Source organism: Barbus barbus, assembly GCF_936440315.1.
Source record: "Barbus barbus genome assembly, chromosome: 34".
NCBI lineage: Eukaryota > Metazoa > Chordata > Actinopteri > Cypriniformes > Cyprinidae > Barbus > Barbus barbus.
Genome location: NC_136762.1, coordinates 28,101,212 through 28,117,332, shown reverse-complemented (window position 1 = coordinate 28,117,332; position 16,121 = coordinate 28,101,212). Strand labels below are relative to the sequence as shown.

Here is a 16,121-nt window from a genome sequence, read left to right as displayed (position 1 = left end):
CCACCAGAACTCTTGGAACCAGTTCGCCAGCCATCTACTGGACTGACCCCTTTCCAGTGCGTACTCGGTTACCAACCCCCTCTCTTCCCATGGTCTGGCGAACCATTCGACGTACCATCTGTCGAACACTGATTCCGAGAGAGCGAGAGGGTCTGGGACACAGTGCACCACCAACTACAAAGAGCTTTACGCCAGCGCAAGATGATGGCAGACCTGAGACGATCCACAGCCCCTTCTTATCAGCCGGATCAAAAGGTTTGGCTATCGACCAGGGACATCCGGATGCGCATGCCATGTAGAAAGCTCAGTCCCAGATACATTGGCCCCTTTACCATCGCGAAGCAGATCAATCATGTTACTTACCAACTCGAGTTGCCACCTCACTACAGAATCCATCCTACATTCCATGTGTCACTCCTCAAGCCTCACTATTCTTCCATTCCTGTCTCTACAGATCCCGATCAGGCTGAGGAAACTATAAGACCGTTACTATAAGGCAGCGGCTATTTACACTGAGTGAAAATAACATTTTCTTAGCAATGGATGCTATTTACACTAAGTGCAAATAGCTATAGATTCTATTTAAACTATGTTAAAATAGCAGGATTTTCTGTTATTTATACTACTTAATGCAAATAGTGCATTATACTACTTAATGCAATTGTCTGCACCTCAGTATTGAAGTATATTCTAAAACAGTATGCAGTAATAATGTATTGAGTGTAAATTATAATGAATGATATAATATGAATGCTACATTATTGGGACAATAAAGCCCTCCCTACACTTACCCTAACCCTACCCGATACTTTATTTATTTTATCTGCCCCGGGAGTTTTCATCGATCATTGTTACTGTTGTGTACATTCCACCACAGGCAGACACTGGCTTGGCTTTGTCTAAGCTTCACGATGTGCTCAGCGGCTACATTAACAAACATCCTGATGCTGCCTTTTACATTTACATTTATTCATTTAGCTGACGCTTTTATCCAAAGCGACTTACAATTGCTATATATGTCAGAGGTCGCACGTCTCTGGAGCAACTAGGGGTTAAGTGTCTTGCTCAGGGACACACATTGGTGTCTCACAGTGGATTCGAACCCGGGTCTCTCACACCAAAGGCATGTGTCTTATCCACTGCGCCATCACCACCCCGCCTTTATCATCGTGGGGGACTTTAACAAAGCTAACCTCAGACAGGTCATGCCGAACTTTCACCAACATTTATCCTGTCCAACTAGAGGACCAAACACACTGGATCATTGCTACACTCGGTTCAAGAATGCCTACAAAGCCTGCTCACTACCGGCTTTTGGCAAATCGGACCGCCATTTTCCTCACACCGGAAAATAGACAAAGGCTCGTTCAGGATCCCCCGGTGCAGAGAGTAGTGACGCGCTGGTCCTCCCACTCAGAGGCTATGCTGCAGGCGGCTCTTGATGACGTCGACTGGGACATGTTACGGGCGAGTTCTTCTGACGTCAGCGAGTTCACGGATGTAGCATTGAGCTTTGTAAACACACTAACCGAGCAAGCTACAGAAACAATAACGATAAGGACATTCTCCAACCAGAAACCGTGGGTGGACAGAACTATCCGTGCTGCGGTTAACACAGGCACTGCCGCTTACAATGAGGCTCTTCTGACCGGGAATATGAGCGAGTACAAAGCATCGTGCTATGCTCTTAGACGCGCAGTAAGAGCCGCTAAACACCGATACAGAGAGAGAATTGAGTCTCATTTCCAGCTCAATGACTCTCGACGGATGTGGCAGGGACTGAGGACCATCTGTGCCTTCGGAAACAAATCCTCCGCGGAGGTGAGAGCAGATCCATTGCTGGCCGACGAGTTAAACACCTTCTACGGTCACTTCGATTGCAACGGCGGCGGCGCGTCTCTGCCGTCCAGCGCGTCAGGAAGCAGCAGGCAGAGCAGCGATGATCCTGTAATCACCGTGTCGGAGGATGAGGTTCGGAGGGCGCTAAAGAAAGTGAACGTCAGGAAAGCAGCCGGACCTGATGGGATAACCGGCCGTGTTCTGAGGTCCGGCGCTGATCAGCTCAGTGGTTTGTTCACGTCTATCTTTAATGAGTCCTTTGCTACCTCCGTGGTTCCCACCTCATTCAAAAAATCCATCATAATCCCTGTGCCTAAGAACAATAAACCCTTTTGCCTGAATGACTATCGCCCAGTTGCCCTCACATCTATAGTCATGAAGGTTTTTGAGAGACTTTTAAAGAGCCACATCTGCTCCTCCATCCCTGATACTTTGGACCCTCTTCAGTTTGCCTATCGCCCAAACAGATCTACAGACGATACCATCTCTCACGTCCTCCACTCTTCTCTCACACACTTGGACAGCAACAATGGGAATTATGTAAGGCTGCTATTCATTGACTATAGCTCAGCTTTCAACACTATAGTCCCCATCAAGCTGGCATCTAAACTCACTGACCTCGGCCTAAACTCCTCACTCTGTGACTGGATTCAAGACTTCCTCACCGGCAGACCTCAAGTGGTGAAAGTTGGCCAATTCACCTCATGGTGCTTTCACATCTGTAGTTCGGTTCATTTGGTCCGGACCAAAGGCAAAAAATTATACATTGTAGCTATTTTTAGCCGTTTTGGTTCCTTTTCACACCACACAGTTTGCTCTGGTCCGAACCAGCTGAAACGAACCAAAATGCAGTCACGTGACAACATCCGCTTCACTTGTTGGCTAGATGTGTCTTTGAACACATTCCCTAAACTGCTTTTCGATTGGTCAGAAAGAGCGTGCAGGAAAATTCCAACGGTACTCCCGGAAGTAAACAAAGACAGGAGTAAAATGCAGCAGACAGCACACTGCTATTTTGAGGCTCCGCACCTCCTCACAACCCCAAGTTTGTCCGCGACCTGCCATGCTAAACTGCAAACTGTCAACAAACACTTCCTCATCCTATAATGCACAGCGCAGCTGACTACGGCAGCTGGTTTAGTCCAAAAATGCGCAGTTCTTTTTGCGGTTGGGTCTGTTTAAGGTCGGATCGCGTTCTCACCACAAACGAACCGCTCCAGGGTTCGTTTGAAAGTGTACCGAGACCACCTCTTCAAGGAGGTCTTGGTACGCTTGTTTGGTCCGCTTTTGGTGCGCACCCGAGTGCGATTGCTGCTTTCTCACCTGCCCAAACGAACCGCACCAAGAGGGAAAACGAACTCTAGTGTGATTCAACTGAATTAAATGAGGCAGGTGAGAAAGCACCCTCAAACTCCATCACCTTGAACGTAGGAGCCCCACAGGGCTGTGTCCTGAGTCCCCTGCTCTACTCTCTCTACACGCATGACTGCGTGTCCTCTCACAGCTCCACATCTATTATCAAATTCGCTGATGATACTGTGGTTCTGGGCCTCATCTCCAACAAAGATGAGACCGCATACTTGGATGAGGTAGAGAGACTCACATCATGGTGCCAGGACAACTGTCTCTCTCTGAATGTGAGCAAAACTAAAGAGCTGATCCTGGACTTTAGGAAGAGACAGCAGCAGCCCTACACTCCTCTTATGATCAGTGGGACCCTGTGGAGAGAGTGAGTAGCTTCAAGTACCTCGGTGTAAACATCTCAGAGAATCTGACTTGGACTACACACATCCAAACACAGGTTAAGAAAGCCAGACAAAGACTGTACCATCTGCGACAGCTGAGGAAATTCAGGGTCTCACCAGCAATCCTGAAAACTTTCTATTCAGGGACCATAGAAAGTGTATTGACTCAGTGCATCTCAGTGTGGTATGGAAACAGCTCCAATCAGGACTGCAAAGCACTACAGAGAGTTGTGCGCTTAGCTGAGCGCATCTCAGGGTCTGCTCTCCCCTCTCTGCAGGACATCTACCTCAAACGCTGCAAAAATAGAGCTGTTAAAATCTTCAAGGACTCTAATCACCCTGGTAACCGTCTATTCACTTTGCTTCCATCTGGTAAGCGCTTCCGTAGCCTGATGGCAAAAACTGAGAGACTTAGGAGGAGCTTCTTCCCCCAGGCCATCAGGCTCCTAAACTCTAACTCTGTGTCATAACATCACTTGACTCCATGTAAATATCACCATATCAATAAGCTATTCATAATTTTTTCTACCTCATATGCTGCTATTTAAATACCCTGTACAACTTTTTTGCACATTCTTTTGCACATTCCTGTTATATTACTATTTATATTAACAACATACTGACCTGCACATTTATATTTATATTTTTTTATCTTTTATTTTATTCTTTTTATTTTTTTTCTACTTTTCTTTTTCTTAATATTTGTCTATACAATTGCACTGTCCTTGGAGCGTACCTGACTTACCTTTCACTGCTGGTTATACTATATATATATATATATTGTGTATGTGACGAATAAAAATCTTGAATCTATTTTCAACTTTTTGATTATTTCCTTAATTTTTATTGAAATAAATGCCTTTCCGATGTGATGTGAGATTTGAAAAGGGAGGACTTAGTGGAAATAGACACTCCATTACTTTAATTATGACATGCACTCCTCAGAAAGGCTGTTTTGTGGCGTGTATCTGGCACACTGGTCATGTGTGTCTCTGGGTGTGTGTGCAGGGACTCCTGTGTACTCTGTGGCGTGGGCTCCGGACTCCGGACGGGTTCTGTACACATCGGGTCGACAGCTGGTGGTCAAGCCGCTGCAGCCCAGCGCCAAAGTCCAGCAGGTACAGCATTACACACATGATCACGACTGACACACACATCACTGTAGCACCACGACTTACAATCTATGACTTCCACACAGTTAAGAGTTTAATTCATAAACTGACAATTACTCATCAACATTTACTAGACTTTTTAATTACATTTACTGTTAACTAGGATAGCGTTTTTTACTATTGAATAGCCACTAGAGTGTATTGGGACGAGTTTCTTTCTGTTTGGACAGTAAACAAAAACTTCTTGGTAAACATAATAGGTCTCATTCACTATTAATTGCGTACGTTTTTCGTATTTATAATTGTACACGTCCAGAGAAAGACAATTATGGCACCAAAACAAAAGACAAAAAAATGTGTTATTTAAAAGTGACTGAACAGCCATTCGTCACTCTCAGCAAACATATCTGTAAATAACATATCTAATTATATCTAGGGTTCTTTATACATGCTTATAAGGCCCCGGGCGTACATGATTATTGCGCACGTGTGGTATAAATTGTTCTTGAATTTTTTCGTACATTTACAATAAATTTTAGTACGAAAGTTTTTGATGAATCATGATTTATTCGTGAAAACGTCCACACATTTCACCCCAAATTTGTGCGTACGCATGTTTAGTGAATGAGACCCAATGTTCTTTTCAAATCTCTGACAAATATATATTTGCTCCAAATAAACCAAATGAACATTGCTTTTTTAAATGATATGAGTGGATGGCTTTCTGTGGAAAATACAAATACAGATAGAAACAAACCCACATATTTATAGTTCCTGTTTATTATGAACACTATGTTTTACCCTGTTTTACTATTTTCAGCCAGACATTTGGATTCATCTGATCATTTTGACATGTTTTGACTGTGATGCAATTTCTGCATTTTATTAAATAATGTGATACAATGTCAAATTCTACAAAATGTAATTTATGATTATGAAAAATTAAACGAACATTATAAAATACTCTGTATAGATCATCACACAAAAACATGTGCATTGTTTTAATTGGCAGGTTAGTTTATATGGTTATAAAAATAATCAATAGAGAAGTTTTTATTAGGTTGTCACACAAAGACATCAAAACATGCACCATTCTGGAAATGTTATTTTTTGTTTGTTAATTAACTTAAAAATAACCATTATGGAATGTTTTGTGTCCTGTAAGTTGTTTTTAAACTTAAGCTTAAGCTTAAAAAAATAATGACCTCCTGCAACATTCTGGGAACGTTATTTGATGGTGGAATAAATATAAAACCTAGAATGTTGTTATTTGGTTTCTAGAAATAACAATAGAGACAGCAGAACACAGATTAGCACAAGTACACGTGTGTTCAGGCTGTGCTGTCATATGTAGCTAATACAGTATTCACTGTACTACAGTGAGCATTACACTCATTATCAGAAACGGCATTGTGTGTGTATGATGCAACCCACTGAAACGACTTGGATATCACAGTGCTTTAATCAAACTCTCCAGGGCCCTCATTTATCAAGAGTGCATAGAAAAGGTTCTAGATTCTGTCCTACGAATCAAATTTAGAATGTAAGTAAAAAAAATGGTATTTATCAAATGTGCGCACACATAAGTACAAGTTGGTAGATCCCACACTTTGCATGAAACTGTTCAAACTGTGCTTACACACTTGTTGATAAATGAGGGCCCAGGAGCTTCTTTCAGAAACAGCACTGATGCAGTTACTGCAGGTCTTTAGTGTTAAACACACACACAGACTCACTGCCAGAGCCAGATGATGCTGAATGTCTGAATCCAGACTCACGTCAGATATATTCACAGATGTCCATGCATGTACTGATCTGGTCAAACTCAGTTACAGTAGTGCAGCACACATGATATGAGGAGTCGCTCCTGTCAGGAGCCTCACAGAGCACCACACCAAGCTCACAGATCCATTCCCAGCCAGTGCAGGAGCTGATGATATCCTGCACCTGAACAATATGCCAACATGTCCGTGACAGTGTGTGTTTGATCTGTGTCTGCAGTGGAAAGCTCATGACGGAGTCATTCTGAAGGTGGACTGGAGTGCTGTCAATGATCTCATACTGTCAGGAGGAGAAGACTGCAAATATAAGGTAAAGATCAATGCAAATACGGGGTTTCTGCAGACCTTAAAACATCTTAATCCACCCTTCCACAAATGAAGACCTTAAAAGGTTTTAAATCAAAGCAGAAAGTTTTGTTTTCCAACAAAATACAAATATTTAAGCATCCTTAAAGGGCACCTATTATGCCCCTTTTTACAAGATGTAATATTGGCCTAGCGTGCCTCTAGAATGTGTCTGTGAAGTTTCCCCACAGATCATTTATTATATCATCTGGAAAATGTCATTTTTGAGGCGTGTCTGAAAAAAAGAGCTGTTTTGGTGTGTATAACTTTAAATGCAAATGAGCTGCATATTCCCGCCCTGTCTCCAGAAAAGGGTGTCGCGTATACATCTCTCTGCATTGCATATCAACAGCAATAAACAGCAGCTGGGGATTCAGCCGCACATATGGGAAGCCAAATGCACTGAAAATGGGACGAAACAGCGCAATGTTACAGAGCTCTCGCTACCGAACGAACAGCACTGATCAATTAAAATACTTCTATAATGTATGCACACAAACACGGTTAAAATGCTGAGCACTATAACGACATCACATTCACAAAGCAGTCTGGAGTGAAATGACTTGTGCAGAAATAAACGTATTTAGGTAGATTTTGAAGCGCATTAACTTGAAAACTAGAAGTAATCCGCTGCATCCTCAGCAGCTCAGATGTTGGGAGAAAATGAAGACTCATGTTCAGTCTTACATCCAAACTAGGGCTGTCAGTCGATTCAAATTTTCAATCTAATTAATTACATGATGTGTCGATTAATTAATCTACCCCCCTGAGAATACCCCCCTTTTTTCTATGAAATAAGAAACTAAATCAGTAAATGTCTTTATGAGTCATTCATTCGATTCAAAAGGCTGATTGATTCAGGAATTCAGTAACGGCTCACCTTATGAATGGGCCTTTGAATCATTGATTCACTCGATTCGTTCAAAACATGGATTCATTCAGAAACTAAACACCGCTCTTTATAGGTAATATTTTTGTTGGCAAAACTGAGCATAAATAGACAATATTGTGTTTAAAATATAGCACAATATTAACTTCTTATTTACTGAACTGTTGTATAAAATCACATTTGCATTTGGGACAGACTGTGTGATATTGTTCTCGCTGCTGCTGTGATATCGCTTATCATATGAAACAAATATGAGACAAAAACTCATAAAGCAGCATTTCTGTCCCAATATCTTGAATTTTAGTGCATAACTGCATTATAGAGTCGTTGCCCTGCATCATATTTGTCAGCAGTCCACTGTATGAAATGTAAGATGACGTACAGTTCTGGGGGCGGGACCAGTGCGTTAACTGCGTTAAAATATTTCAATCACGTTGTTTTTTCATAACTTATTAATTAAGTTAACACGTTAAACTGACAGCCCTAATCCAAACACAGAACACAGGGATTGCTTACAAGACATTGTTGATGTTACAGCTGCTCGAGCGCAGAGGAAATGCAGGGCTGTCAATCAGCCGCTGTGGGCGGGGCCTAAGCAATGTGATGTCATATTGCTCTGAGAATCAAAACAGCAGGCCTAGTGAGACTGATTTGGTTTAATAGGGATTCAAAATGAGGAGTGGGTGGTTTTTTTAAATTATTGTAGGGTGGTCGTGTTCACACACTGCCAACACACATTTATATCCAAACACCATGTAAAAGTGGATTTTGCATAATAGGTGCCCTTTAAATCATACATTTACTTAAGAGGCAAAATAAAGATATGAAGTCTTGTTTTCTGAGAAATTGAACAAAACTCGTGTCAACATTGGACGAGATCTCATTGGATTTGAAACCAAACCATAGATGGAGAAAGCAGTTATCTGCTCAAAAAACCTTATTTATGGATGTTCATCTTCGTATTTTTTACGTCTTTTAAGGACCGAGTTTTGTCATTGTTAGTGACATTCACCTGTAATCATGGGTAATCACGCCTCTAACCGTCATATTCATCAGCACAGTCTTCTTTAACATGATCTGACCAAGATCTATTTAGCAGCTGATGTTTATTGACAGGCTCCTCTTGAGTTGAGTGTCTGAGAGTGTTTCTGTGTGCTGCAGGTGTGGGACAGCTACGGCCGGCTGCTCTTCTCCAGCTCTGCTCATGATTACCCCATCACCGCAGTGGCCTGGGCTCCGGACGGACAGCTCTTCGCCATGGGCTCCTTCCACACGCTCAGACTGTGTGATAAGACCGGGGTAAGACACACACATCTGCTGGAGTTCAGCATCACTGAGAGGCTCTTCTGTTTCACTTCATCTCAAACATGTTTTAAATGAGAGTATCAAGGGTGTTAAAGTCAGAAGGAGATGGAAATTCATACAAACTGCATCTTTATTGATCGTATTGTGAACGACTCATCCATGCACAACCACAGATGATGTTTATTTTTTAATTTGAGCCCATAATCTTTACTCAAAATCTCATTACTTGATCTTCTGGTAAAATGACAGACATTTCTCTGGTGACATGTGCCACATTTCTCCATTCATTTAGCTCTTCTGCCCTTTATTCAGTCGAGTGCATGCTCATATTCAGATTGAACCAAGTCCCTGTCTTACTTGAAACCAGGCATGTGCACACATAGACATAAAAGGGGGCTGGAGCACCTGACCTTTTTCTTCCTCGAGAGAAACTGCCCTTTTTTCTGGGGAATTTTTTTTATTTATTTTTTATAAATGAATATAGGCCTATGTATGCGTGTGTGTTTCTGTTTGCGCACAGCTTTCCCTGTCAAACAAATAAATCCAAATATCAGGTCGGGTCGGAAAATGTTGAGACGCTGTCGAGTTCCGATTAGGGCTGTGCGATTTGTGGAAAATATCTAATTGCGATATTTTTGACATACATTGCGATTTGATTTGCGATTTTTAAATTTGCAAAGTCAAGCTTCAGCTCAATATTGTCAATAATGTGTAGCATAGTATGAGTATGGTTACCCTGCTGAAAAAACAAAATGATAGAAACCATCACAGAAATTCTTACAGTTTCCATAAAAACCAATACAAATGCCTTTTTGTTTTGGGCATTATTCCAACAGGAATTACTGTTGTTCTAATGGTTGCCATCTGCTAGATTACATCCCAGCAGTAGAATGCATCAAATACCAGCAGACACCGTTATAGTTTACATTAAAACCAATACAATTCCCATCATAACCCTTAAATCCATTACATGTTCTGTTGTGTTTTGGGAGGGGTTCTACTGTTTTTTTGTTTTTTTTTGTTTTTTCTGCAGGGAAGATTATAATGCTATTACTACTTTTACAGAATTACTGAATTTCACAGGAAAGGTTTATTTTAAATAAAGAACTGTATTTCTTTATTCAATTATTAAAGTATTACATGTTACACGGGCTGATTCATTCATTTTTAAGTATTTGGGATTTTAAGAACAAGTGGGAAATGTGCTGAATGTTTTATTTCATCATTGGCAAGCAGTTATTTACATTAGTTTTAAACGCGGAGCCAGGCGCGAGTGGACACAGGCTGCGCGTCCATACTGCTAGATGCGCTCGTGAGAGACTTGTGGAGCAGAACCGGGAGCGAGACCGTGAGTATAAAAGAGCATTACGAGGCAGAAATGTATATATTTATATCATTTCATATAGTTAATCAGTATCACGCGAAGACTGACGGTTTTTTGGTTTGTTTTTCCCTACCAAAAAGCAACATGATTACAAATGTGTTATTGGTTTTATAAAGCAGTTAAATAAACAAGAATTTAATATTAACACACTTATGTTTTAGACACAATAGGGCCTTTCACACCGCTTTAGTTCCAGAACTAAAAGTACAGTACTAAAGTACTGGGACGATTTTGCGCAAACTATTTCCCAGAACCATTTAAAGGGTTGCATTCTCACCCACAGTGGGTACTAAGAAGTGACGTAAGCTATTTGTATGCGGCGTTCAACAACGTAAACAAAGAAGAACAACGCTAAGAACAGGAGGTTGGAGGATGCTGTGATCGGAGCTGTGTATTTGTTGTGTCTCGCGGGTTTCACAATAATGGACATGGAGTTTCGACGTATACGTCAAGCGATTGAAAGAACGGAAAGGAGGACTAAAGAATCTCCAACGACATTTTGCCGTGCTACATTTCATTGAGGCTGATAGAAGCACAAAACGCCGTAGACGAAGTCTTCAGGTAAATGCAGTTTATAAATGCTCTCAGTATGATACAATGTTTACACAGTATATGTTTACATGGTTTAAATCATGGCGGGTGAGGGCGTTTTCGTACGCGTTTAGCCAATCAGCGTACACTTACGTCACGGATAGTTCCTAGAACTGTTTTAGACCTTACTCTGAAGTAGGAGCTAATTTAGTTCCTCCAAACGCAGTTCCTAGAACTAAAACCGTTCCTAGTTCCCGCGGTGCAAACACGCCAAAAAGTGGGTAGTTCCACAATTAGTTCGGGTACTATGGAAAGGTTCCTGCGGTGCGAAAAGCTCTAATATTGACTGTTTTGCTCTATTTCACCAACAAATATAATTTTAATTGGCGTCTCTGAGCAACAGCTGTTTTGTTCCTGAATGAATCATCAGTTTTTTTAATGATTCGGTTCAGTTGCAATGACTCACTTATTAACAGTGACTTGCTGCCACCTACTGGCAGTTTTAATTTCACATTTAAAGTATCTATTCATTTTTTTTATTATCAGTATTCAATGTTTTATGTTTAAAATATCAAAACAGTATTAATGCATTTGTAACTGTAGGTTAAATGCATTCATGTCCTGCATTAAACAGTGTGTAAATGCATCTAAATGCCACTTCAGATGCAGCTTCTGTGTTTTCTCTGCATTGCAAAGATTAATTTAGTAAATACTAATTTTATTTGCTTGGTAACAGCTTAAATGACTTATTCTAAGTGACTGATTCAATTTAAGAATTTGACTGAAAATATGATGCACACTCATGCAGGGCTTTATAAAGGTAAAAATGCCCATAAAACGTAAAAAATCAATTTAAACTTATTGGAAAAGATTAATTTCTACCACTGCTGTGAACTGATCACCACAGAATATGCAAAATATGAAAAACTTTAGGAGTCAGCTGTCCATGGTAGTCCTTAAGATATCAGCACAATAACACAGCAAAATATTGATAAAATCACAGAAAATATTGATATATCTTTTGCCAATATCGCACACCCCTAATATATTTAGCGTTTTGTTTAGAAAATAATTAAATTAATATGAGAAGTGCCCTTTTTTCCGCTTGAGCCCCTGCCCCTCAAAATGTCTGTACACGTCCCTGCTGGAAACTGTCTGCTTCTGTTTCACTCAGATACATAAGAAAACACCTGTCGCTGCTTCTGTTATACCTTAAACTTCATTCACTTTCATTTTCTGCATGAGGATCATACGCTTACTGGCACTTTCCACAAAAAATACAAAAAGTCTAAAAGCTGTTATTATATTAAGTGTTTTAGTCATTTCAATCTCATTATGTAATATTTAAAGGGATTTGTGCCTGTAATGTTTCATGAAATTAAAAATAATTGTACCTTTGTCATGGTAAGTGCTGTAATCCATGGCTGAACTGAACTTTACAAAACCAACCAAATCCAGCCCAACTTAGATCAGGCTCAGCAGGCTCTCTGTAAATGTATTTCAGCTGGGGATGCACCGATACCACTTTTTCCAGTACTCGCCCGATACCGATACGTAAATGTTTGATATTTGCCGATACCGAGTACCGATACCGATATTTTTATTGTATTTTTACATTTTTTAAATATTGGGTAAAGAAAACAAATGAGTATGTAAAATGTTAGTTGATTAACTTCATTTATCAAATAGATACTGTCAAACCAACATTTATTCAGACACCTTCAACATCTCACATTTTATTCGCTATAGTTTAGAAAATGCTAATAAAATATTACAAGAACTCCAAGTTAAACTGTGTCAGAACAAATTTAGCTTGATAATACCTTTCTATCAATCAATCAAAATTATTCAGACAGCTGTTGGTATGACAATATTTACACAACTATCAATACTTTGTCGGCCCACCCTTAGCCTTAATGGCAGCCTGTAGTCTCCTGGGCATGAAAGCCTGAATTTACATTTTTTCCATTACTTGGTCTGAATCATTTTTGGTCTCACTTTTGTATCAATTTTACTGGTAGTCCACTGTATGAAGAATTTTTGGGTATAATTTGTCACAGTTTACTTTATTTTGCTATCCTCAGTTACTTAAATTAACTATAGTGTCCTGCACCCACTAGTAAAAAAAATAAAAAATGATATCTGGTCTCTGAATAATTTTTGGTTTGACTGTATATCCTTCGGTTATTTTTCACACTTAATTATGCCCATTAAAATGTAATTTACAATTTTTTGTTACTTTCACTGTTAATTTTTTCTTTATTTATTTGCTCTATGGTACATCATCTTAATTAGCATTAGAGCTGCTCCATTGCAGCGGCTCAGTGCTGTAACCACGCTTTTTGCTGTAATTATGCAGGGAACCACTCGTTATAAATCAATCATTTTCAGATATATAATTTTTTTTTTTTTCTTTTTTTTTTCATCTGAAACATTTAGATTTCAAAGCCATATAATTGCAGAAACACGCATGATGCAAGGAAAACACGCACAGCGCGCGCACTTATGTGTACCGGAGCAGATGAAAGGGACAAGTACAGAACAGCCTAGCGCGTTTCACACAGGCTGATAGTTTCACTTGTGTTTCACTCGTGTTCAATGCTTAAGGTTAAAAATAAATGATGTTTAAAGTGAATGAATGCCCCTATATGTTGTCATATATTTACGATTTAGTTTTAATTCAAATGATGCGTGCTGAGCGAACATCAATAAAGATCACACCACAGAAGTGCGCGCTCTCTCTATCTCTCTCTCCCTACTGTTAAGTAACTTGTGCATTGTTTTACTTACTCGTTTTTGACATTTCCGACCGAAGTACAAACTTTCCAGTGATATCTGTGAGAAAGGGATATTCACTCGACAAGCTCGCGCATCTGCGCCGCCGCGCGCTGGATCCACTCAGCGTGTTTTGCTTATCAGCTTGCTCACATCAGCTATACAGGCATTAATACTGAATGTTTAACATTATATTAATTGCATGTACATTTTTAGACATCCTTAATCTCTAATAACTACATTCTGCTGTCTGTTTTTCTGTTGTTGGTGTTTCTTTGTCTGAATATGGCACTGATCACATGCGTGGTATCGGCGTTTAGTATCGGGGCATTTTAACGAGTACGAGTACATGAGCTCAGTATCGACCCGATACCTGTATCGGTATCGGTGCATCCCTAATTTCAGCTGAAGGCTCGGATCAGAACTAACTATGATCTGTGTTTCAACTAGGGCTGTCAATCAATTAAAATATTTAAATCAATTAAAATATTTAATCGTGATTAATCGCATGATTGTCATGAGTTAACTCGTATTTTTATCTGTTCTAAATGTACCTTAAATTAATACTTTTCAAGTTTTTAATACTCTTATCAGCATGGGCATGGACAAATATGGATTATTTTTGTTTATTATTATTGAAACCATAGTCAACATAGAGCATGAAGACTAGACATGTTTCAAAGGTCATAGATGTTTTTCAAAGAACTTGTTCATGTCTATAAGACACGTGAAAAAAGAACATAGAAATACCATTTCTTCTCTGTCTTTGCACTGAGCAATTTCCTTACACAAACCTGTTTACATTGTTGCAGGACAGGGCAGATCACTTCTTCTGAACATTTAAAATGTACATTTATTATTTATTTTTAGATTTGTTTGCCTCTTTGTGCCCACACACTGTATTTTGAAGCAGCTAAATTCTCAATAAAACTGTTTTCATTGATATATTTTTCTGTTTCTGTTGTCAGACAACAGAATGAATATGAAATAGTGACTGAAACGCAACCCATTAAGACTAGGCTACATAACCAGCTCTCCCTTCCAAGATGTTAATCTGCACAAGAATCCTGTTTTATTTATAAATTTAATAATCGAACCGTCGTCTGATGAAATCAGATACACATAAGACAGAGACAATAGCTTAGCTGTGATTTTGGCTATACTTGCATGGACAATTAGAGAAGCAACATAATATGTGTTTTAACTGAAAGCGCTGCTCCTCTCCGCCGCTCAAAAGAGATGTGTGCGCTGGGAAAACTAAAGGGGTCTGAAAAGCCACAAAATCTTTACAAAAGTTTACAACACTGTGATTCTCCATTTCTCCAACTACTGGCTAGACCACGGGTCAAACAGAAAATGTACGCTGCATTAATCGCGTGTTAATAAAATTTGTGCCGTTAAAATGAATTTCTGTTAATGCGCTATTAACGCATTGATTTTGACAGCCCTAGTTTCAACATTTAAACTTCTAATAGATTTACCTGTCTTTAGACAATAAAACATGCCTAATAGTGCTCATGTGCGCTTTTTTTGAACTCTGATATATATTTTATTATTACATGTCAAATTAAGTCAGTAAATTCAGTCTGATTGGATTGTTTTCCCCTGTTGGTAGACTAACAGATGTAGTATATATTACTGAAGGCTATATCAATCTTTAGCAGAGAAACTGATTCAGTTAGGATGTGTTTAACTGGGTCTACAAGACCCTATAAGTCTATAAGGGTCTATAAGGTTTAATCTCAAAGAAGTGAACAAGATCAACTGGCTCCTCATCATTATGGTCAGAAACAGTCTAGTGATTATATATACGCCTGTCCCAACCCACCGTCATTTACTGAGAGATTGATAGAGAAACTCCTGACCCACACAACACACACACACACACTCCCACAGCACAGAAAACAGATTTCACATTCAGTCCTGCTTCAGAAAGAGGGAAGAGTAGAGGTTTTCTCAGCTTTAGAAACAGACAGGTGAAGCACAAAGTTACTTTGATAAGCAGGAAAACAGCCTGTTCAGTTACAATCATTTTAGCAAAGAATCCTTTAATTTCTTTAAAAATAATTTATTTACATATTTCAAATATTCAGCATTAATCTCAGCTTAATTTATGCGATTGTAATTGCAGTGTAAATGCATTCATGCCATCTCTGAGCTGCATCAAACAGTGTGTAAATAAAGCTTCCGCAGATGCAGCTTCAGTTCCACTTCTGCAGCGCAAAGATGGATTTTGATTAACAGCCTAATAGTGTTTTATTATTCTAATAAATTAAATGTATTGGACATAAATGATGCATACATTTAATAATGTTAGAAAACTGCTCTTATAAAGGTTAACAATATGTCCAGAAATTGTGAGGATTTGTTTTTGTCAATATTACACAACCCACATGTAGATACACATATGCACAC

At 39.4% G+C, this 16,121-nt stretch overlaps 1 protein-coding gene across 4 annotated transcripts in view; it reads left to right on the top strand.

Moving 5' to 3' along the window:
* Positions 1 to 16,121, top strand: part of LOC306854525 (intraflagellar transport protein 80 homolog) — a 58,868-nt gene that overhangs the window by 13,007 nt on the left and 29,740 nt on the right. For all 4 annotated transcript variants that reach the window (XR_013782848.1, XR_013782849.1, XM_079392645.1 and 1 more), the window contains 3 exons: positions 4,593 to 4,702; positions 6,698 to 6,787; positions 8,873 to 9,010. Coding sequence is in view for 2 of the 4 variants with exons in the window: in XM_079392645.1 (XP_079248771.1) it covers positions 4,593 to 4,702; positions 6,698 to 6,787; positions 8,873 to 9,010 (338 nt within the window). In the remaining 2 variants the exon portion in view is untranslated. The remainder of the gene's footprint in view (positions 1 to 4,592; positions 4,703 to 6,697; positions 6,788 to 8,872; positions 9,011 to 16,121) is intronic.